At 44.7% G+C, this 25,353-nt stretch overlaps 1 protein-coding gene across 2 annotated transcripts in view; it reads left to right on the top strand.

Moving 5' to 3' along the window:
- The window catches only part of mindy4 (MINDY lysine 48 deubiquitinase 4), a 194,725-nt gene that overhangs the window by 90,243 nt on the left and 79,129 nt on the right, over window positions 1-25,353 (top strand). The window contains exons 8-12 of one of the 2 annotated variants that reach the window (XM_080213582.1): window positions 3,800-3,913; window positions 18,471-18,562; window positions 19,686-19,787; window positions 21,393-21,456; window positions 23,512-23,577. In XM_080213582.1, coding sequence (XP_080069708.1) covers window positions 3,800-3,913; window positions 18,471-18,562; window positions 19,686-19,787; window positions 21,393-21,456; window positions 23,512-23,577 — 438 coding nt within the window. Of the gene's footprint in view, window positions 1-3,796; window positions 3,914-18,470; window positions 18,563-19,685; window positions 19,788-21,392; window positions 21,457-23,511; window positions 23,578-25,353 lie in introns of both variants that reach the window. The other variant, XM_080213573.1, reaches the window with a different exon arrangement.

Here is a 25,353-nt window from a genome sequence, read left to right as displayed (position 1 = left end):
AGATCGCTCGCTCCCTCGTCGGCTCCAACACACACTGTTCGAGGAAACTATCCCGGCAGCATTCCAAGAACAACTCCTCGAGCCCACCGCGTCCAACATGGGTCGACCAATCAATATGCAGATTGAAATCCTCCATAACTACGGCCGTTCCATTCCTGCACGCCGCACTTATTTGCGCGTTAACAGCCCGCCCCACCTCCAGATCATTATGGGGGGGCCTATAGACGACACCCACCAGAGTCTTCCTCCCTTTGCTGTTCCTAATCTCTACCCCTCTACCCACAACAATTCCACCTTCTGCTCCTTGGCTCCAATATCATCCCTCACTACCACCCTGATGCTATCCTTAATCAGCAGAGCTACGCTCCCCCCCTTTTCCCTCCTGCCTATCCTTCCTAAACACTTGATACCCCTGAACATTCAGCTCCCAGTTCCTGTCACCTTGCAGCCACGTCTCTGTAATGGCCACCAGATCACATCCATTTGTGTTGATCTGCGCCACCAACTCATCCACTTTATTCCTAATGCTTCGCACATTCAGATAAAGCACCTTCATCCCAGCCTTCACCTGGACCTTATTTGCTGGAACGCCACCAACCATACTCACGCCCCTTACTCCCTCTATTATTGGGACATCCTCGGCCTCTATCCTTACCTGCACCGTCTCCTTAACTTTAGACCCCGTAATGTCAGTCATGCTAAATTGCCCCTTGGTGTCAGGGAGGACGAGCTAGGGTAAATGCATGGGGTTATGGGGATAGGGCCTGGGTGGGATTGTTAGTGCAGACTCAATGGGCTGAATGGTTTTCTGCACTGTAGGGATTCTATGATTTCTATGCAGGCAGATTTGTTATTTTGCTTTTATGAGATTGTCTGTTAATATAGAGCGAGGACTGTCAACTGAGTTTAATTGTTTGTTCTTCGGATCGTAGAATGATACAGAACAGATGAAACCATTCAGGCCATTATACCTGTTTGGGTTCTTTTGAGAGAACTATCTAATTAATCCCACCCCCTCTGGTCTTTCTCTGTGGCTTGCTAATCTTTCGAGTCTTTATCTAATTAAATATATAGGAAGCTAAAGGGGATTCAAAGGGTAGACAAAAAGAGGATGTTAGCCATTGTTGGACATTCTAGAATGGGAGACCATAGTTTGAGGCTAAGGGATGGCAAATTTAAAACAGAAATGAGGAGGAATGACTTCACCCAAAGGACCGTGGATCTATGGAATTCTCTACCACAGAATGCACTGGACGCCGGAACACTAAATAAATTTGTGGAGGAGATAGATAGGCTTTTAATTAGTAGTGACATGCAGGGTTATGGGGAACGGGCAGGATGATGGAAATAAGACCGAAGTAGATCAGCCATGAAGAAGGGTAGGAGAAACTATGAAGCTAGGCTAGCGCTTAATATAAAAAAGGATAGCAAGAGTTTTTATAGATATATAAAAAGGAAGAGGCTGGCTAGGGTGAACGTTGGACCCTTAGAGGATGAGAGAGGGGACTTAGTGGTAGGGGATGGGGAAATAGCTGAGGTCTTGAATAACTTTTTTGTTTCGGTCTTCACGGAGGAAGACGTGAATAATTTGCCAGGTGTTAGCGATGGAAAGGTGGTAGGACTGGAGGGTCTCAATGACATTATTGTTACTAGAGAGGCGGTGCTCGACAGACTGGAGGGACTGATTGTGGACAAGTCACCAGGACTGGATGGAATGCATCCGAGGGTTCTGAAAGAAATGGCGGAGGTGATAGTGGATGCCTTGGTGGTTATTTTCCAGACTTCGCTGGATTCCGGGGAAGTGCCGGAAGATTGGAAAGCGGCTAATGTTACGCCGTTGTTTAAGAAGGGTGCCAGGCAAAAGGCGGGGAATTATAGGCCGGTTAGTTTAACGTCTGTTGTAGGTAAAATGTTAGAATCCGTCATTAAGGAGGAAATAGCGAGGCACCTTGAGGGGAATTGCTTGATAGAGCAGACGCAGCACGGTTTCGTTAAGGGGAAGTCGTGTCTGACAAATTTATTGGAGTTCTATGAGGATGTGTCTAGGGCGGTGGATAGAGGAGAGCCGGTGGATGTGGTGTTTCTTGATTTTCAGAAGGCGTTTGACAAGGTACCTCACAAGAGGTTATTGCAGAAGGTAAGGGGGCATGGAGTTGGGGGTAGGGTGTTAGCGTGGATAGAGGATTGGTTGTCAAATAGGAGACAGAGAGTGGGGGTTAATGGGTGCTATTCGGATTGGCGGTTGGTGACTAGTGGAGTGCCCCAGGGGTCGGTGCTGGGGCCTCAGCTATTTACCATTTATATAGATGATCTGGACGAGGGAACCGAGTGTATGGTGTCGAAATTTGCTGATGACACCAAGATTGGTGGAACGGCAAATTGCACGGAGGTTGTGGAGAGTCTGCAGAAGGATCTAGATAGGCTGGGCGAATGGGCCAGGAAATGGCAAATGGAATTTAATGTTGGCAAGTGCGAGGTGGTCCACTTTGGTAGGAATAATGGTAGGAAGGACTATTACTTACGGGGCGAAAAACTGCAGCAGGCGACGGTGCAGAGGGACCTCGGGGTCCTTGTGCATGAGTCGCAAAAACCCAGCCTGCAGGTGCAGCAGGTGGTCAGGAAGGCGAATGGGATACTGGCCTTCATAGCGAGGGGGATTGAATATAAAAGTAGGGAGGTCTTGCTGCAGCTGTATAGGGCATTGGTGAGGCCGCAGCTGGAGTACTGTGTGCAGTTTTGGTCGCCGCACTTACGCAAGGATACTTTAGCCTTGGAGGGAGTGCAGAGGAGGTTTACTAGGCTGATACCGGAGTTGAGGGGGTTGAGCTATGAGGAGAGGCTGAATAAACTAGGCTTGTACTCGTTAGAGTTTAGAAGAATGAGGGGAGATCTCATTGAGACATATAAGATGATGAATGGGATGGATAGGATAGAGGTGGAGAGGCTCTTCCTGCTCAGAAAGGACAGTAGGACTAGAGGGCAAAGCCTCAAGATAAAGGGGGAGGCGGTTTAGAACGGAGTTGAGGAGGAACTTCTTCACTCAAAGGGTGGTGAATCTCTGGAATTCTCTGCCCGTTGAAGTGGTGGAGGCTGCCTCGCTAAATATTTTTAAGACGCGGGTTGATGGGTTTTTGATAAGAGAGGGGATTAAGGGTTATGGGGAGAGGGTGGGAATGTGGAACTGAGCCACGACAGATCAGCCATGATCTTATTGAATGGCGGGGCAGGCTCGAAGGGCCAGATGGCCTACTCCTGCTCCTATTTCTTATGTTCTTATGTTCTTATTATGATCATGTTGAATGGCGGAGCAGGCCCGAGGGGCTGCATTGCCTACTCCTGCTCCTGGTTCTGATGTTTATCCAGTTACCTTTGAAAATTAGTACCAAATCAATTTGATGCCTAATTAATGAAAAAAAGACTACCATTTCAAATAACTGTGTTCAACAATGACCCAAAGGAAGTAGGAGCAGAGGCAGGCCATTCAGCCCTTCAAGCATGCTGCACAGTTTAAATAAAGGCTGTTCTCATTTTACTGGAATTCTGTTGCTAATTGAATTGAATGTATATCCTCTCACTACATCAAGTAACGAAAGTGAAATGGAATTCAATGCCATGATTTATCAGACAGTCATGTATCTTACGGATGAGCTTAAATGGGCCAGTTGCAACCTTCCTTGAAATTTATCGTGTTTCAAGTAGACAGTTGAACTGATTAAAACAAATTCCTGCCTGTGGCTGGCACATGAGCTGAATGGCCTGTTTCTGTGCTGTAATTGTTCTATGATTTTGTTTACAGCAGTTGAAAAATCTTCTATTTGGGTCCAGTTTTTCCTGCTTTGCTGAGGAGTGGAAGATACAGAGTTTCACCTTTAACGACCTACCTGAGTTAAGATACGGCATCATTCAGAAGAAGGTGAATATTTTTCTTTTTTGTTCGTCTGCGCCATAAGAAAGATATATAATTTTAAACATAACGTTTCTGGTGTGCTCAGAATACTTCCTGCTTCAATTTGAACTATGTGAAAGCCACATTGTTTCCCTAACCAAGTGATGACACACTGACACCAGACCCCCCTCTGTAATTTCCACTTGCACTAAGAGTCTACACTGGAAACCCACAGACCCAGTGGTGATTTGGCACTCACCCACTCTGTAATCATCAACTTCAGCATGAGTTCATTCTGCTGACCTGCAGGTCTCCTGATGGCCTGGCACCAGCTTACACTATAATTTCCACCTTCCCGTGAGAGTTTACAGTGGAAAAACCCGCAACTTCCAGGATAGTCTGACACTTGACAACTTGTGATCGTCAAGACAGCCTCCTTTCACCACATCATTCACCTCCGTCTCATCTCGAAGGGGAGACAATGGCCTAATGGTATGATTGCTAGACTATTAATCCAGAAACTCAGCTAAAGTTCTGGGGACCCGGGTTTGAATCCTGCCACAGCAGATGGTGAAATTTGAATTCAATAAAAAATATCTGGAATTATCTACTGATGACCATGAAACCATAGTCAATTGTCGGAAAAACCATCTGGTTCACTAATGTCCTTCAGGGAAGGAGATCTGCCATCCTTACCTGGTCTGGCCTACATGTGACTCCAGAGCCACAGCAGTGTGGCTGACTTTCAACTGCCCTCCAAGGGCAGCTAGGGATGGGCAATAAAAACTGATCAGCCAGTGATGCCTATGGCCCACAAATGAATAAAGAAAAAAACTTAGCTCAACAGCTATTGAAACATCACCCGTATGTTTGCTCCATCTAGACTTGACTATTCTGATGATGTTTTCCTGGCCAGCCGCCTGCTTTGAAACCTTTATTGGCTTGATCCCATATCTTAATGAGCACCAAGCTCTTGTTTTCTAAATCTGTCTGCTTTATAAAATTTTTGAACTCAATTGGAAAAGAACTTGCACTCTAGTGCATTTCACTATCTCAGAACTTCACAAATTGCTAATATCAGTGATGGTGAGGATTAGAGAGGGCTCCATTGATTTAACACCATGATTTTGCTGGTGAGTGGGCTGTGTGAGTGACCCTCCTTCATCTCAGCAGGCTGCAAGATTGAAATCAGGCTTGTTCACTGAACATGATCGCTTGAGTAAGATTAAAGACACTTAATATATGCTGAATATTAAAGAGCGTGTTATAAAAATGCTTAATCATTTATACATTAATAGAACTATCAGCAACTTCAAATGGGAAAAACAAAAGAAATATTTATATTTACCTTGTGTATATTGCAATTTATTGTGGTTATCAAAGCTAGTACCACCTACAAAAGTTATACATTTTTTAATTACGTGTGTTTTAGCTATTTATTCGGTGATTAAGTGGATTGGCCATGCTAAATTGCCCCTTAGTGTCATGGGGACTAGCTGGGGTAAATGGGGATAGGGCCTGGGTGAGATTTTGGTTGGTGCAGACTCGATGGGCTGAATTGCCACCTCCTGCACTGTCGGATTCTATGATTTTATTTATATTTATTTATCTTGATTTATTTGAATCAATAAACCCAGTGCTCCCAAGAAACGTTACTTCTGCTATTATAAATTATTATGAAGAAAACCTTACACTTACCATTAATTGTACCAGTATTTAAAAATAAATGAGGAAAACAAGATAAATACTTACCGACCTATTACTCTGCTCTCGCTCTTTCTTCTGCTCTTTTATCTGTCATAAACTCTGCACTCACATTCTCAACATAATATCTCACGTGCTGCACTCAGAACCCTGAAAGGCTGCATGTTGGCCATCACTGATTTAACATGCATTTCCAGAATTTGTTTCTGAGCCAGTCTGGTATCGCCAGATCCTGGTGTGGAGCATCGTCAATCCCTGTGTGAGTGGGAGGAGCAGAGTGAGATGAGAGAAGCAGGGGCGAGAAGGGCAGCACATTACCCCCAGTAACAGGCATTGGTCATGCTCGAACAGCTGCAATGAGTGGACAACATTGTCAGCATGCCTGATACAAGACTCCTGAAACAAGTGCTCTACTCTGACCCCCACAATGGCATTGGAGGGCAGAGGTAGTGCTACAAGGACACTCTAAAAGCCTCCCTAAATAGATGTAATATCCCCATCGACATGTGGGAATCGCTTGCTTAGGAAAGCACAAAGAAGCATCTCTGAAGGTGCCAATCATCTGATGCATCATTGGGTGGAGCACACGGAGGCCAAGCGTAAACAGCAGAGAGCACAGAGTCCAGAGCATCCACTCACCCACCTTACCAAACCACCTAGCGAACCTGTGGCAGAGTGTGCTGCTCCAGGATTGGACTTTCAGTCAGCGCAGAACCCAACTTCCCGGAGCGGGAACAAGTCATCCTTGATCTGAGGGACTGCCAAAAAAGAAGAGTGAGAAATAAGAAAACCCAAATACATTTGCCAATTTTCTTCATCAGCACAATTTTTATGCTAATTTTCTTTACTCCTTTTCCCTCTGTATCCGGTGTCCTCCAGAATTTATTGTCAAATGTGTGAGGCTGCACTGTTAGATACTTGTGAAATGTGGTTGCTGTTATAATACAGGAAATGTGGCAGCCAAGCTTGGAAATGCAATGGGACTAATGATCAAATAATCCTTGTGCAATGTTGTGTTGTGAAGCAGAGGTTGATTTCCCCCCCCACCGTGAGAACTAACACCTAACCACTTAGATGACTACTTCACCTTATTATCTTATCTGTAAAAGGTATGTAGGAAGTGGTATGACCTGCCCTTCAGCAACTTTTAGTCATTAATCAAAATAACTACCTGAGAGACCCTGTAAAATCAACAAGTAACAATTTATCCATCAGTGCACAAGTTAACTAAACTATTAACAAACCAAATAAAACATGATTCTAATGGTCTGCTGTTCCAATAAATACAATTTTTCTGTATTAGAACTAGGTTTGGCATCTTCTGGAATATTCTGGGCCTTCTGTGTTGATTTGAATCATAGAAACCCTAGAGTGCAGAAAGAGGCTATTTGGCCCATTGAGTCTGCACCGACCACCCAGGCCCCACCCCCTTATCTGTACATATTTACCCACTAATCCCACTAATCTACGCACCTCAGGACACTAAGGAGCAATTTCTTTGCATGGCCAGTCAACCTAACCCGCACATCTTTGGACTGTGGGAGGAAACTGGAGCCCCCGGAGGAAACCCGTGCACACGTGAGGAGAATGTGCAAACTCCACACAGACAGTGACCCAAGCCGGGAATCGAACCCAGGTCCCTGCTAACCACTGTGCGACCGTGCCACCCATTCTTCTGTCTCCTTTTTTCTTTGCTATCTCAATGAGGCTTTGAGCTAAGAGCAGTGAGCTATGACAGGTGGCAGTTGATCTCTGCCTTTTGTCCCACTGCCCTCTTCTTTTACACCTGTGATGACATATCAATATCTCCCACAATAGGATTGGTCCCAGGTTGCCAAAACCATCAAAGTCAAATTTGGTGGGTTATTGGTATCTAAGTGTTTAATTCAAATTTACTGACTGATTTCAAAAAAATGCAAAAGCCGGTTGCCTTGGTAACATTGCTGCTTGGCCTTTCGATACAAACGTTTCATTTTTTTGGCACTCTGTGCTTGCACTTTTAACTTCTAAGCACAACTACACAACAGTTGGTTGAGGGATGAATATTGGCCAGGATACCTCTGCGTTACTCTTTGAGTAGGACAACGGGGTGCTATATATCTTCCTTGGAGGGCTCCAAATCCCTCAGTTCTGCACTGGAGCACCAGCTTAGTTTATGTGCCTGGTTTGGATGGTGATTGAACCCATGATCTTCAGGCTTGGATGAGACGTGCAGCTGCCGGCATCGAGAGAAACCTATGTCCTCTTGTGGCAGCCATTTCAGCCCTGGGAAAAAGCCTCTGAGAATCCACCCGATCAATACCTCTCAACATCTTATACACCTCTATCAGGTCACCTCTCATCCTTCATCTCTCCAAGGAGAAAAGACCGAGCTCTCTCAACCTATCCTCATAAGGTATGCCACCCAATCCAGGCAACATCCTTGTAAATGAAAGAAATGGCGGAGGTGATTTCTGAAAGAAATGGCGGAGGCGATAGTGGATGCCTTGGTGGTTATTTTCCAGACGTCGCTGGATTCCGGGGAAGTGCCGGAAGATTGGAAAACGGCTAATGTTACGCCGTTGTTTAAGAAGGGGAATTATAGGCCGGTTAGTTTAACGTCTGTGGTAGGTAAAATGTTAGAATCTGTCATTAAGGAGGAAATTGCGAGGCATCTTGAAGGGAATTGCTTGATAGAGCAGACGCAGCACGGTTTCATTAAAGGGAAGTCGTGTCTGACAAATTTACTGGAGTTCTATGAGGATGTGTCTAGGGCAGTGGATAGAGGAGAGCCGGTGGATGTGGTGTTTCTTGATTTTCAGAAGGCGTTTGACAAAGTACCTCACAAGAGGTTATTGCAGAAGGTCGAGGGACATGGAGTTGGGGGTAGGGTGTTAGCGTGGATGGAGGATTGGTTGTCAAATAGGAGGCAGAGAGTGGGGGTCAACGGGTGCTATTCGGATTGGCGGATGGTGACTAGTGGAGTGCCCCAGGGGTCGGTGCTGGGGCCTCAGCTTTTTACCATTTATATAGATGATCTGGAGGAGGGAACCGAGTGTAGGGTGTCGAAATTTGCTGATGACACCAAGACTGGGGGAACGGCAAATTGTGTGGAGGGTGTGGAGAGTCTGCAGAAGGATCTAGATAGGCTGGGCAAATGGGCCAGAAAATGGCAAATGGAATTTAATGTTGGCAAGTGTGAGGTGGTCCACTTTGGTAGGAATAATGGTAGGAAGGACTATTACTTATGTGGCAAAAAACTGCAGCAGGCGACGGTGCAGAGGGACCTCGGGGTCCTTGTGCATGAGTCGCAAAAACCCAGCTTGCAGGTGCAGCAGGTGGTCAGGAAGGCGAATGGGATGCTGGCCTTCATAGCGAGGGGGATTGAATATAAAAGTAGGGAGGTCTTGCTGCAGCTGTATAGGGCATTGGTGAGGCCGCAGCTGGAGTACTGTGTGCAGTTTTGGGCGCCGCACCTGCGCAAAGATATTTTGGCCTTGGAGGGAGTGCAGAGGAGGTTTACTAGGCTGATACCAGAGTTGAGGGGGTTGAGCTATGAGGAGAGGCTGAATAAACTAGGCTTGTACTCGTTAGAGTTTAGAAGAATGAGGGGAGATCTCATTGAGACGTATAAGATGATGAATGGGATGGAGAGGATGGAGGTGGAGAGACTCTTCCCGCTCAAAAAAGACAGTAGGACTAGGGGGCACAGCCTCAAGATAAAGGGGGGGCGATTTAGAACGGAGTTGAGGAGGAACTTCTTCACTCAAAGGGTGGCGAATCTCTGGAATTCTCTGCCCGTTGAAGTGGTGGAGGCTGCCTCGCTAAATATTTTTAAGACGCGGGTTGATGGGTTTTTGATAAGAGAGGGGATTAAGGGTTATGGGGAGAGGGCGGGAATGTGGAACTGAACCACGACAGATCAGCCATGATCTTACTGAATGGCGGAGCAGGCTCGAAGGGCTAGATGGCCTACTCCTGCTCCTATTTCTTATGTTCTTATGTAAATCACCTCTGCACCCTTTCAATGGCTTCCACATCCTTCCTGTAATGAGGCAACCAGAACTGAGCACAGTACTCCAAGTGGGGTCTGACTATGTTCTTATACAGCTGCAGCATTATCTCCCGACTCCTAAACTCAATTCCTTGATTGATGAAGGCCAGTACACCATACGCCTTCTTAGCCATATCCTCTACCTGCAGAGCTGATTTGAGAGTCCTATGAACCCAGACCCCAAGATCCTTTTGATCTTCTACACTGCTAAGAGTCTTACCCTTAAAATTATATTCCTTCATTCCATTTGATCTGCCAAAATGAACCACCACTCATTTATCCGCGTTGAAGTCCATCTGCCACTTCTCCGCCCAGTCTTGCATCCTATCTATGTCACGTTGCAACTTCTGACATCCCTCCAAACTATCCACAACACCTCCAACCTTCGTGTCATTGGCAAACTTATCAACCCATCCATCCATTTCCTCATCCAGGTCATTTATAAAAATCACAAACAGCAAGGGTCTCAGAACAGATCCCTGGGGCACTCCACTGGTGTCTGACCTCCATGCAGAAAAAGACCCACCCACAACCACTCTCTGCCTTCTGTGGGCAAGCCGGTTCTGGATCCACAAGGCAACAGCCCCTTGGATCTCATGCCCCCTCACTTTCTCAATAAGTCTTGCGTGGGGGACCTTACCGAACACCTTGCTGAAGTCCATATAAACCACATCAACTGCTCTTCCTTCATCAGTGTATTTAGTCACACCTTCAAAAAACTAATTATACATTAAGATGTCTAATTTTGTTTCTTTTCTTTCCACATTACTTGTTACTTTAAGAACATAAGAACATAAGAAATAGGAGCAGGAGTAGGCCATCTAGCCCTTCGAGCCTGCCCCGCCATTCAATAAGATCATGGCTGATCTGTTGTGGCTCAGTTCTACTTTCCCGCCCTCTCCCCATAACCCTTAATCCCCTCTCTTATCAAGAACCCATCAACCCGCTTCTTAAAATATTTAGCGAGGCAGCCTCCACCACTTCAACGGGCAGAGAATTCCAGAGATTCACCACCCTTTGAGTGAAGAAGTTCCTCCTCAACTCCGTTCTAAACCGCCTCCCCTTTATCTTGAGGCTGTGCCCCCTAGTCCTACTGTCTTTTTTGAGCGGGAAGAGTCTCTCCACCTCTATCCTATCCATCCCATTCATCATCTTATACGTCTCAATGAGATCTCCCCTCATTCTTCTTAACTCTAACGAGTACAAGCCTAGTTTATTCGGCCTCTCCTCATAGCTCAATCCCCTCAACTCCGGTATCAGCCTAGTAAACCTCCTCTGCACTCCCTCCAGGGCCAAAATATCCTTGCGCAGGTGCGGCGCCCAAAACTGCACACAGTACTCCAGCTGCGGCCTCACCAATGCCCTATACAGCTGCAGCAAGACCTCCCTACTTTTATATTCAATCCCCCTCGCTATGAAGGCCAGCATCCCATTCGCCTTCCTGACCACCTGCTGCACCTGCAAGCTGGGTTTTTGCGACTCATGCACAAGGACCCCGAGGTCCCTCTGCACCGTCGCCTGCTGCAGTTTTTCGCCACGTAAGTAATAGTCCTTCCTACCATTCTTCCTACCAAAGTGGACCACCTCACACTTGCCAACATTAAATTCCATTTGCCATTTCCTGGCCCATTTGCCCAGCCTATCTAGATCCTTCTGCAGACTCTCCACACCCTCCGCACAATTTGCCGTTCCCCCAATCTTGGTGTCATCAGCAAATTTCGACACCCTGCACTCGGTTCCCTCCTCCAGATCATCTATATAAATGGTAAATAGCTGAGGCCCCAGCACCGACCCCTGGGGCACCCCACTAGTCACCAACCGCCAATCCGAATAGCACCCATTGACCCCCACTCTCTGCCTCCTATTTGACAACCAATCCTCTATCCACGCTAACACCCTACCCCCAACTCCATGTCCCTCGACCTTTTGTCATTTAATCTCTCCCACTGTCCACCCATCACTGATCTTCCCTTTTGTTCTTTCTTCCTCTGCTTCCTCTGCACTCCTTTTCCCAATCTCTGTCCTTGCTTAAATCCTGTTACCCCTCTAACATTTCCAGATCTCAACTCAAGACATTAAGCTGTAATGTCGGGGACGATTCTTCCAAAAAAAATCTAAGTGTCAAATTCGGTAAAAACTGGAGTAAATCCTGCTGGATTTTTTGAGTGGAATCTTTGAAATGAATCTCCCGCACGTGAAAAAGCTGAGTGGGGTCTATTCCCGCTGGAGAGGTCAGCAGCACAGTGCTGAGTGGGCCGCTGTGCATGCACTGATCTGTCAGAGCAGAGATCGACTCATGCACAGTCGCCCTGTGCTGTTGGTCTCATGATCACCTGCGACCCCCAACCCCAATCACTGCCCCTTTGACCCTCCTATGACCCAAGCAGTCTGGGCCAACCCCCCTGCCTCGATTTTTTTTTTTCTCTCGCACCCCGATGACCAGTCTCAAACGCTGGCCTCCCTCCTTCTTGTCACCCTGCCCAAAATGCAGAACGGCAGCAGGACGGCCTGTCCCCGTTAGGCCCTGCCCCTTTGGCAGTGCCCGATTCCTGGTGGAAAGTGCCAGGGTGTCCCCTAAGCATTGCTACTTTGCCCTGTGGGCAGTGCCAGGACCTCCACCCCCCTTACCCGCCACACCTCGAGGCCCCCCTTCACTCCAGCGACGTCCAGTCATCTGCTCCCTGCATGTGGGAGGTTATTGTAAACCCCACTGGAGTGAAGCACTCTTGGCTGGGCTGGGGTGGGGGCGTGCAGGAAGGAACAGGCTAGCGACCTGGAGACTTCAGTCCTGGGCCTGCTAATTACATGTGAATAATATTAAAATTAGAATGAACATAAACTATACAGCTCCGTGCCGATTTCTGGCACAGAGTTGACAGCACCGGAAATCTGGCACCCGCAGACTCGAGATTGCAGTGCCCAGCGGGGAGCCCACTAATGGCCTCCAGTGAAGAATTGCTCTCGTCGCCTTTCCACAGAAGCTGTCTGAGCTATTGAATATGTCCAGCATTTTCCAATTTTATTAAAGCTCTCGCTGGTCTGCCTCTTGTATCTTAATGCCAGAAGTATCCTGTAGATGTGACTCTTCGTGTTTCTCATGCTGACCATTGTATGAAACTTCAAAATTATTGTCCAATCTGTAATCTAACCCTACAGTAACTTTAAGTGCAATCAGCCGATCATAGACCATGCAGAGACCTTCAGAGAAACCAAAAGACTTTCACCCACATCACCCCCCTCACTTTGAACTAGATTGTAGGCTCCATGATCTTTATCCAATTCTGATTTTCCTGTCTGATTCAGTAATTCCTGAAATCACTTCCCGTGATCATATCTTCACAAGTCCCTGGATATATGAGATTAACTTGGGAAAAACTATCAACCAAAAAAATGAGATGCATGATATTCTTTGTGCCATTTTTTAGAAATGAAACTTATTCATAGCATAGCTTCCTCTTCAGCTCTGATTAAAGTAATTCTTCTTGGACAATGAACGATCTGAGACTTGCTAAAGAACAAAGAAAGTTACAGCACAGGCCCTTCGGCTCTCCAAACCTGCACTGACCATGCTACCTGACTGAATTAAAACCCTCTCCTCTTCCATGGACCATATCCCTCTATTCCCATCCTATTCATGTATTTCTCCAGACGCCCCTTAAAAGTCACTATTGTAGCTGCTTCCACTACCTCCCCAGCAGCAAGTTCCAGGCACCCACCACCCTCTGTGTAAAAAAAACCTTGCCTCGTACGTCTGCTTTAAACTTTGCCCCTCGCACCTTAAACCTGTACCCCCTAGTAATGGACTGTTCCACCCTGGGAAAAAGTTTCTGACTATCCACTCTGTCCATGCCTGTCATAATTTTGTAGGCTTCTATCAGGTCGCCCTTCAACCTCCGTCATTCCAGTGAGAACAAGTTTCTTCAACCTCGCCTCATAGCTAATGCCATCCATACCAGGCAACATCCTGGTGAATCTTTTCTGTACCCTCTCCAAAGCCTCCACATCCTTCTGGTGACCAGAATTGAACACTGTATTTCAAGTGTGGCCTAACTAAGGTTCTATAAAGCTGCATCATGACTTGGTAATTTATAAACTTAGTGCCTCGGCCGATCAAGGCAAGCATGCTGTATGCCTTCTTGACTACCTTCTCCAACTGCGTTGCCACTTTCAGTGACCTGTGTATCTGTACACCCAGATCCCCCTCCTTATCAATACTCTTAAGGGTTCTACCTTTTACTGTATATTTCCTATTTGTATTAGACTTTACAAAATGCATTACCTCACATTTGTCTGGATTAAACTTCATCTGCCAACTCTCCACCCAAGTCTCCAACCAGTCTGTATCCTGCTGTATCTTCTGATGGTCCTTATCGCTATCTGCAAATCCACCAACCTTTGTGTCATCCTCAAACTTACTAATCAAACCAGTTACATTTTCCTCCAAATCATTTATATATATTACAAACAGCAAAGGTCCCATAAGTAGTCTCACAACACCAGGTTAAAGTTCAACAGATTTACTTGGTAGCACAAGCTTTCAGAGCACTGCTGCTTCATCATTTGACTCACCTGAGGAAGGAGCAGGACTCCGAAAGCTTGTGATACCAAATAAACCTGTTGGATTTTAACCTGTGTTGTGAGACTATTTACTGTACCCACCCCAGTCTAATGCAGCCAACCCCACATCACAGCAAAGGTCCCAGCACTGATCCCTGAGAAATGCACTTGTCACAGCCCTCTATTCAGAAATGCACCATTTCACTACTACCCTCTGTCTTCTATGACCGAGCCAGTTCTGTGTCCATTTTGCCAATCACCTCTGATCCCATGCAACTTCATTTTCTGCACCAGTCTGCCATGAGGGACCTTGTCAAAGACCTTACTGAAGTTCATGTAGATAACATCTTCTGCCCTACCCTCTTCAATCATCCCCATCACATCCTTGAAAAACTCAGATCAAGTTAGTGTGACACGACCTTCCCTTAACAAAACCATGTTGCCTCTCACTAATATGCCCACTTATTTCCAAGTGGGAATAAATCCTGTCTTGAAGAATCTTTTCCAATAATTTCCCTACCACTGACGTATGGCAAACCGGTCTGTAATTATTTGGATTATTCATGTTACTCTTCTTAAACAAAGGAATAACATTGGCTATTCTCCAATCCTCTTGGACCTCCCCTGTAGCCAGTGAAGATACAAAGATTTCACTCAAGGCCTCAGCAATTTCCTCCCTTGCCTCTCTCAGTATTCTGGGGTATATCCCATCAGGCCCTGGGTTTTGTCTACCTTAATGTTTCTCAAGAACTCCAATACCATCTCCTTTCAGACCTCAACATGACTCAAACTATCTACACACCCTTTCCCAGACTCATCATCTATCAAGTCCTTCTCTTTGGTGAATACTGACACAAAGTACTCACTTAATACCTCACCCATTTTTCTGACCCTATGCACAGATTCCCTCCCCTGTCCTTGAGTGGGCCAACTCTTTCCTTGGCTGCCCTCTTGCTCTTTATATTTGTATAAAAAGATTGGGATTTTCCTTAATCCTGCTGGCCAATAATTTTTCATGACTTCTTATAGCCCTCCTCACTCCTTGCTTCTTTCTACTTCCCTTGTATTCCATACTTGCTCCATGTGTTTTCAGCTTCCTAGCCTTGACAAGTGCTTCCTAGATTTTCAGTTATCTCTTTGTACATGCAAATATGTCATAGAAAAAACAATGGCAGCATTAGGTGCAAGGCTATTTCGATTCCACTTCATACATTGCCGACCGAGAGGCATTCATGTTGTCAAGATAGGTTTTAAACCTTGCGGTTCACCTTGACCACCACTAGAATTGCACTCTGTGGTCCCATCATTCAAGGATTGCTCTCAGCTACAATAAACAATCATTGCCCAATTTCCACCTGGCCATTTTCAGAACAGCATTAACTGGGACCTACAGAGAAACCCCCTTCCCATTCACCATTCAGCCCATGAACCTTAACATTTCTGCAACTCACAGCAGAATAAAATGAAACCTAGCCTTTCTATGCTTCTTCAAGATGAAATTTCCCCAGCTGATAAAGTTGATGAGTTGGGTTCAATTATAATTATAATGCTCTTGGTCCTCTTAAGTATTTTTGCATTCGAAATAATTTGAAAGTTGCAAAAGAACCAATTTGTCCTCAAATTTGTGCAACAGGAAAAAAGCTTTGGCAAAGGGTCATCTGGACTCGAAACATCAGCTCTTTTCACCCCTTACAGACACTGCCAGATCTGCTGAGATTTTTCAGCATTTTCTCTTTTGGTTTCAGATCCAGCACCTGCAGTAATTTGTTTTTTTAAAGGAAGAAAGGGCTGTCCATTTGCTGTTTTACTATATATTTTATAATGAAATACACATGAAACTAATTCAACTCAAATCAGAAAGTAAAGGAAATTGAGGTTTGGCATTTCTCAGAGCCATTATGCAAACCCAAAAGACTAAAATTAAATCTGAGAAAGCATTGCAGGGTACTCCTGTTGATTGCCGCGGCTTTATGATGAGGTGGGGTCTAGGGACAAAACAATTACCATGTGGATTTCTTTGATTGATGATTGTTATTGCAATTTGGGTGTAACTGGGACTTTTCTTGAAGATTTTGATGAAAGAAGAATAACAACAATGTTTGCCCCAGTCTTCCACGTTTTTCTGTGTTTGTATAAACACCAGGATAGTGCCCTCTCAACAGTTTAAGTTTAAACTTGTTTATTAGGGTCACAAGTAGGCTTACATGAACACTGCAATGAAGGTACTGTGAAAATCCCCTAGTTACCATACTCCAGCGCCTGTTCGGGTACACTGAGGGAGAATTTAGCATGGCCAATGCACCTGACCAGTATATCTTTCGGACTGTGGGAGGAAATCCACGCAGACACGGGGGAGAACGTGCAGACTCCGTTCAGTGATTCAAGCCGGGAATCGAATGTGGGTCCCTGGCGCTGTGAAGCAACAGTGCTAACCACTGTGCCACCGTGCTGTCCTGAGCCACCATTTTAAAATTTTTCCTTGTCCTTTAAGATAATTGTTTATTTTGCCACTGCAATTGGCAATTTAAAGTTAACTGTTTTTTTGACTTGCATTGAATAAGAATGGATAAGCTTGCTTTCTTCCAAACACTGGTACAGTTCCTGGAATCCCATATGATATAAATAAGATTTAACTTGCTGTGAATCATTGGCTCGGATTATAACGTGAAACGTTCAGGTAACTGAGTAGCATTTGAAAACAGTACTCCAGTATCTTTCAGGTAATCTAGGACCTGCAAGCTGGAAATAAATATTAGTTCAGAAGCAGAATACGCGTGGTAACTTCTTGGTTGAAAAGTGCTTTTGGGACGTCCCAAGGTTGTGAAAGGTGCTGTATAAATACAAAGTCTGCCTTTATTTAAAGACCTAATTCTCTCTGGAATGTTTTTTAGGGAGCATGGGCTTTCAGATTAAAGGATGCTTTTATATCAAAAGGATCTTTGTGCAGACCGAAAACACTGTGACTGGTCTGTATTACACCAGAGTTTAGCGTTATCTCGATTCCAACGCTCATGATGAAGGCATCCCAATTAGTTGCTTTGGTCCTGGGATAATGCAGCCCTGCTGCTGGAAAGGATTATGGTCAATGCAAGAATCATGTGACTGAGAATGGTGGGGGGTGCAAAATGCTTTCTGGAGAGTTGAAAATCACAGTTTTATATTGCTCTTGAAATTTTTTGGTAATTTCCCCTACAGTGGTTCAGTGCATTTACTGCCCATTCCTAATTGCCCTTGTGAAGGTGGTGATGAGCAGCCTTGAATCGCTGCAGTCCCTGTGGTGTAGGTGCAACCACAGTGCTGCTAGGGAGGGAGTTCCAGGATTTTGACCAGCGACAGTGAAAGAACGGTGATGTATTTCCACGTCAGGATGGTGAGTGACATGGAAAATAATTTCCATGTAGTGGTGCACCCATGAGTCTGAATGTGCTGCTGTTACCTAGATAGCAGTTTGGAAGGTCCTGTGTAAGGTGTCTTGATGAGTTCCTGTGTGCGTCTTGTAGACGACACACTGCTACTACTGTGTATTGGCGGTGGAGGGCATGAATGTTTGTGGATGGGGTGCCATTCAGTTGGGCTGTTTTGCCTGGATGGTGTTGAACTTCTTGAGTGTTGTTGGAGTTGTACCCATCCAGGCAAGTGGGAAGTATTCCATCACACTCCTGACTTGTGGCTCGGAGATGGTGGATAGATTTTGGGGAGGTAAGTTACTTGTTGCAGGATTTGTAATGTCTGACCTACTCTTGTAGCCACAGTATTTATAAGATTAGTCCAGCACAGTAATGGTCACCCTCAAGATGTTGATAGATGGTAATCTTTAAAAAATTAATTTTTGGGTCAGCGGCATTGCTAGCTGGCCAGCATTTATTGCTTATCCCTAGTTGCCAAGGGCCAAACCAGGCGAGAATGGCAAATTTCCTTCTCTGAAGGGCATCAGTGAACCAGATGGGTTTTTCCAACAATCGACAATGGTTTCATAGTCATCGATAGATTCTTAATTCCAGATTATTTTTGATTGAATTCAAATTCCACCATCTGCCATGGCAGGATTTGAACCCGGGTCCCCAGAACATTAGCTGAGTTTCTGGATTAATAGTCTAGTGATAATACCACAAGGCCATCGCCTCCCCAGTTGGTGGGGAACAGCTTTCAAACATCTTTCGGTAGTTCCATATGCTGTACAAATGCAATTTCTTTTTCCTTGCACTTAATTATCAGACAAATATGGTGTGAATCTAAGCTGCTGTTATCTGATTTACCACTGTGATCAGTTCTGGTATCTTACCTTTCTAGGGTGGTCCTTGTGGAGTTTTGGCTGCAATTCAAGCTTGTGTCTTACAAAAACTGATTTTCGAGGATGTAGCTGGCAGCAGCTGTGAGGCCATGTAAGTGTGTGCATCTACATTTTTGCGGGAACATTTATAGTATCTAGTACTCTTATAAAACTGTTTGACTGGCATTAACACAGACATACTGGTTAGCAGATAGTGTGTCCCAGTTTCATTCCCTAGAAGGCATTGAGTATTATCGAACTGTCACCAGATTTAGATGACACTGTTTTAATTGAAATCCGAGCTTGCAATTATTCAGTCGCTTGGTATGTTTCCCTCCCACCTCCAACCTTGAGTGATGGCCAGCATTCCAGACTGTTTAACTATGAAACCCCACACGGAGAAGTTAGCACAAGCAGAATGACATTCAGCATTGCTGGTGTAGACGATGCATGGGGTCTTGAAGTCTGAATGAAAGTTTTGTGAGAATCATCTTCAATGTCCTTGGCTTTCAGTAATGTTTTTTGAGAAAAAATTGTTTATTTTCAAGTAGCCCTTTTACACTTTACTCTGTCCATTTGTTTCAGGAATTCCCCCCCTAAATCTCTCCAACAACCTTACTTCCAGTTTCTTAAAACCACCTATTGGTCAAGCTTTTTAGTCACCGATCCTAACACTTATATAGTTCAGAAGATATAGACATAGGAGCAGAATTAGGCCATTTGGCCCCTCGAGTCTGCTCCGCCATTCGATCATGGCTGACATGCTTCTCGTCTCCATTTTCCTGTCTTCTCCCAATTACCCTTCAACCCATTACCAATTAAAAATCTGTCTAACACCTCCTTAAATTCACTCACTGTCCCAGCATCCACCGCACTTTGGGGTAGCGAATTTCCATAGATTCACAACCCTTGGGAGAAATAGTTTTTCCTCAACTCTGTTTTAAATTTGCTAACCTTTATCCTAAGAATATGACCTCTTGTCCTAGAATGCCCCACGAGAGGAAGCATCTGCTCCACATCTATTTTATCCATATCTTTTTATCATTTTGTATACCTCAATTTGATCTCCCCTCATTCTTCTAAATTCCAGCGAGTATAGGCCTAAAATATAGGCTCTTGTCTGAAAGCTGTGGAGGGTCCTTGGGAACATTTCTAGTTATGTTAGAAGCATTATATAAATACAAGTTGCTCCTATGGAGTAAGTGTTGTTTTTCTCCCCTCCGTCTGCCTTACAGAGAACTGCAGCCGACCAATGCTGAGCGATCACAGTGTCTCGCGTTGGCTATTGCGGACATATTGTGGCGTGCTGGGGACAGAAGAAGAGCAGTTGTTGCTCTGTAAGTACACAGCATGGACATGTTCGGGGGGGTATGATATTTAAAATGTTATCTGTTTATAGGAGCATGTTGGACTGACATCCATGCACCTGTTTCTTCCTCTTATCTCTGAGTAGATAGGATACACTCCTGAGACTTAAAGACAAAACAAAACCTATGCTGACACACTCCAGTGAAGCGCTGAGGGAGTGTTGCATCTTTGCAGATGCTGTCCTTTGGATGAGATAGTACATAGAGGCCTCATCGCGATGGTTACCAGTTGATCCATGGCTGATACATGAATGATCAATTACTTTTTTTTTTACTCATTCATGGGATGTGGGCACTGTTGGCTGGGCAGCATTTATTGGCCATCTGTAATTGCACTTGAACTGAGTAGCTAGGTCATTGAAGAGTCAACCACATTGCTGTGGCTCTAGAGTCACATGTAGGCCAGACCGGGTAAGGACGGCAGATTTCCTTCCCTAAAGGACATTAGTGAACCAGATGGGTTTTTCTGACAATTGACAATGGTTTCATGGTCATCAGGAGATTCTTAATTCCAGATAGCAACTTCAGCATCTGATGCAATGAGATTTGAACCAAAGGGAAGGCAATGTCCTGGTAGTATTTTCGCTAGACTATAAATCCAGAAACTCATGCTAATGTTCTGGTGACCTGGTTTGAATTCTGTCATGGCAGATGGTGGAATTTGAATTTAATAAAAAATATCTGGAATTAAGAATGTACTGATGACCATGAAACCATTGTCGATTGTCGCAAAAACCCATCTGGTTCACTAATGTCCTTTAGGGAAGGAAATCTGCCATCCTTATCTGGTCTGGTCTGGCCTACGTGTGACTCCAGAGCCACAGCAATGTGGTTGACTCTCAACTGCTCTCCGAGGGCAACTAGGGATGGGCAATAAATGCTGGCCCAGCCAGCGATGCCCATGTCCCACAAATGAATTAAAGGAAAAATTGAATTAATGGTGCGGTGCAATTTCTGTTCATGCTCTCTTTAACCTCAAATTTGCAGGACATCAGCCTGAGGTCTCAATGTAAGGGATCACACCTTCCAGTTAAAAAGAACTTAAAGTTTGTTTATCAGTCGCAAGTAAGTCTTACTACACTGCAATGAAGTTACTGAGATTCCCCTAGTTGCCACAGTTTGGCACCTGTTCAGGTCAATGCACCTAACCAGTACATCTTTCAGAATGTGGGAGAAAACTGGAGCACCCAGACGAAATCCATGCAAACATAGGGAGAATGTGCAGACTCCACACAGACGGCGACCCAAGCTGGGAATCGAACCCGGGTCTCTGGTGCTGTGAGGCAGTAGTGCTAACCACTGTGCTACCATGCCACCACGTTGTCAAGCACTTTGAGAGAGTGATGAAATGGCAAGAAGTTACACAAATGGAAGTATTTCTTTCATCTCTTTAGGGTGGGAAGTATTGTAATTTGGGGAATGCTGGTTACCTGCTCATCCTTCAGAGTAGATATGTATGGACCCACTTTTCCAGTTGTACTGGGATACTGTGGCAGAGGCCAGCAGGAGTTGGAGGACACACAGTTCTGTGCATTGCAGCATCACTTGTTTGACAACTGTAATTTTTTGTTCCAGCTCAACAGGGAGACAGCAGTTTATTCCGGCGGGAAAATATAAAGCTGATGGGACAATTGAAACGGTACATATTCCCTGGTTTTAATTTTTCTTTGCACATGTTAAGTTCTCATGCTGTGGAATTTGCTGTCTGAAAGCAGAGTGGAAGTAGATTCAGTGATAACTTTCAAATCAGATTTAGATTAATAAAGAGGGACTTGTGTTGATTGGTGTGATACCTTTCACCATCTCAGCAAGTTCTAAACCCCTTACAACTAATGATGTACTTTTGGAAAATACTCTCTGTAAGAAATGCAGCAGCCACTATGCACACAACAAGGTGCCACTAACAGCAATGTGATGATGGCCAGATCATTTCTTTTAATGATGCGGATTCAGGGATGAATATTGGTCAGGATACTGGGGAAGACCTCCTCTGCTGATCTTCAAAATAGTGCAATTGGGACAACTCCATCCACTGAGGGCAGATGGTGCTTGGTTTCCTGATTCACCCAAAGGATGGCATCTCCGACAGTGCAATGCCCCTTAGTAGAACCTACAAAAGATCGTGAATGTAGCCCAATCCATCATGCAAACCAGTCTCCTATCCATTGGCTCTGTCTACACTTCCTGCTGCCTCAGGAAAGCAGCCAGCATAATTAAGGACCCCATGCACCCCGGACATTCTGTTTTCCATCTTCTTCCGTTGGGAAAGATACAAAGGCCTGAGATCACGTACCAACCGATTCAAGAACAGCTTCTTCCCTTAGACTTGTCAGACTCAAGAATGGACCTACCTCACATTAAGCTGATCTTTCTCCTCACCCTACGTGTAACTGCAACACTATACTTTCCTCCTCCACTATGTACTCTGTGAATGGTATGCTTTGTCTATATAGCGTGCAAGAAACAACACTTTTCCCTGTATCCTAATACATGTGACAATAATAAATCAATCAATCAATCAATCACTGCAGGAGTGTCCACCTAGATTGTGTGTTCCAGGGTGGAAACGGAATCGAAAACCTTCTGACATAAGGGAGGGTGCGACTAGAACAAAGAAAATTACAGCACAGGAACAGGCCCTTCGGCCCTCCAAGCCTGCACTGACCATGCTGCCCCACTGAACTAAAACCCCCTACCCTTCCGGGACCATATCCCTCTATTCCCATCCTATTTATGTATTTATCAAAAGTTACTATTGTATCTGCTTCCACTACCTCCCCAGCAGCGAGTTCCAAGAATCCATCACCCTTTGTAAAAACACTCCTTTAAACCTTGTCTCTCGCAACTTAAACCTGTGCCCCAGGTAATTGACTCTTCCACTACTATTGCAAATTTATTTAATTGTCTGTTTAAATTCAACAGCTACCATGTGGCATTTGAGCTCATATCCCCAGGTTGTTGGTTCAGGCCTCAGGATTACTCATCTTGTAAAATTACTACTCCCCTGTATTCCTATGGCTGTGGTCCTGGAAGAGAGTACAGAGGTAGGGAGAGACATGGCTCTGGAGTCAAGCAAATGCTGTGCTGTACATTCAATATGCAATACAGGAGTGGGAGTGTGCAGCACAAAGTAGTGCCTCAACCTTGCCTCAGCGTGTAGCAGCTCGCCTCCTCCTGGATGGCTGTGGGTTCAAGTCCCACTCCAGAGAGCTGTACTGGAGGCCAACACACTGTTGCAAGTGGCAGCTTTTGAATGAGACATGAAGCCAAGGACCTGATTGTCATTTCCTTGCTTTTGCAACTCACCATCCTGCTCCCTTGCCCACGTGTCTGCCCTTATCTTATTGCAATGTTCCAGTGAAGCTCAACACAATCTGGAGGACCGGCACCTAAGCTTCTGATTAGGCACTTTGCAGACTTAACTTTCAATGAAACAACTTCAGACCATCAACTGCCTCCTCTATCTTTACCCCTTTTTAAAATTCAATTGTTGTCCCAACACATCCCCTGTGTCTTATGTTATTAAAGGTGCTATAAAATAGACATGTTCTTTGAGCAGATTGTTATAAAATAAAGATTCAATACTTTATTTCTTAGAATTTATTGGTGTGCAAAATTATATTTAATCACTGAACATGAATAAGACCAGTCAAAACTAATTTAGAAGTAATAAGTGACATATGTTCGCTTTCAGATTATACTGAACACACTGACGAACTTCCAGGATCTGACGACTTTCCTTCAGCAAAATGTTGGCCAGGTTTGAACTACTCCCTTCCTTCTCCTTATCTCTCATTTGTTTGAGCCCCCACATTAAAACAAAATAGAAGCATTAAAAAGTTACTGAATATATACGACAGACGCACTGGCACTTATTAAGAGAAAAATTAGTTTCAGGTTTAGGGTGGGAACTTTTTATCAGAAGCTTAACTGGAATTCAAGGTAATAGACTTGTGCTAATGAAAACTTAATCTGTACCCTTACCTGTATCAAATCTCACACACCCAGTGCCTCTGTATCTGCTGACTTACCTTAGCTTCTGGGTTCACAAATGCATCACATTTAGAATTATATTCACTGGAGTTTAGTGGAGTGAGAGGGGATCTCATAGACACCTATAAAATTCTGATAGGGTAGATTCAGAAGGAATGTTCCTGATGGTGGGGGAGTCCAGGACTAGGGGTCATAGTTTGAGGATAAGGGGTAAACCTTTTAGAACTGAGGTGAGGATAAATTTCTTCACCCAGAGAGTGGTGAATGTAGTTGAGGCCAAAACATTATCTGATTTCAAGAAGAAATTAGATATAGCTTTTGGAGCTGAAGAGACCAAGGGATATGGGGGAAGGGGGATCAGGATATTGAATTCCATGATCAAAATGAATGGCGGAACAGGCTCAAATGGCCTACTCCTTCTAGTTTCTATGTATCACTTCTAAAATTCTCAACTCTGAGCAGAATTTTCCCAAAAGATTACAGTATCAAGTTCTGAATGAAAACCAGGCTGTTTCTCCCCAGAGAAATTGGGAGGTTTTTGCTCCAGATCTTATGACAGAGTGAATATTTAAGTGCATATTAATCTAAGCTAATCAGATACACATCTTCACTGGGTATGGACCCGATGATATTGCTGGAGAGAGAAAACAATTCCTGTTATGGCCCTCTCACAAGAGTTTCCAACCATAACAGGATTTGTGTCTATCACAAACAGGGCTGGAAAAATGTTCATTTCCCCATGCCACCTCATCCTTTTCCCATCCCTAATCTCCACTGTTCCTACAACTATCCCAAAATTCTGTGTCCTCCAACTTTGGCCCTTTTTGATCTGCAGTTAACAGCCGTACCTTCAGCCGTTTACAGTGTAAGCTTGGGAATTCTGTCTTCATCGCTTCACCCCTGACTCTCCTTCAAGTAGCATGGTAGCACAGTGGTTAGCACTGCTGCCTCACAGCGCTAGGGACCCGGGTTTGAATCCCAGCCTGGGTCACTGTCTGTGTGGAGTTTGCACTTCTTCCCTGTCTCTGTGCAAGTTTTCTGCTCCAGATTCCCCCCACAAAAACATGCTGGTTAGGTGCATTGGCCATGGTAAATTCTCTCTGTGTGCATCCAAACAGGCGCTGGATATGGCGACTAGGGGATTTTCACAGTAACTTCATTGTAGTGTTAATGTAGGCTTACTCGTGAATACTAATAAATAAACTTTAATTCAAGCACTCCTCACAGCTTACCTCTTTGACAAAGCTTTGGTCGCCACTCCTAATTTTTCTTTTCTGAGCCTTTTGCCCGATTATCCTCATATGAAGTACTTTGGGATGTTTTGCATCAAAAGCGTGACGTCAAGCAAGTTCTTTCTTTATTTCTCAGGCAATCATTGATGTGCATTTCCCAGTATTAATTGTGTTCCTATCAGGTCTCCAGCAGTTGCAGTTTTTTTGTATCTGTTAGTGGATCTGATGGTATTGAGAGAGATTAGGGACATGAGTAGAGTGGTGTGTGTGAGTATTTGCTGGAAGAAGCTGCTGTTCCCACCCAGGACAAT

This window comes from Carcharhinus amblyrhynchos, chromosome 2 (genome assembly GCF_965287045.1).
Source record: "Carcharhinus amblyrhynchos chromosome 2, sCarAmb.v2.hapA, whole genome shotgun sequence".
In the NCBI taxonomy this organism is placed as follows: Eukaryota; Metazoa; Chordata; class Chondrichthyes; order Carcharhiniformes; family Carcharhinidae; genus Carcharhinus; species Carcharhinus amblyrhynchos.
This window is presented reverse-complemented; position numbering and strand designations above follow the sequence as displayed.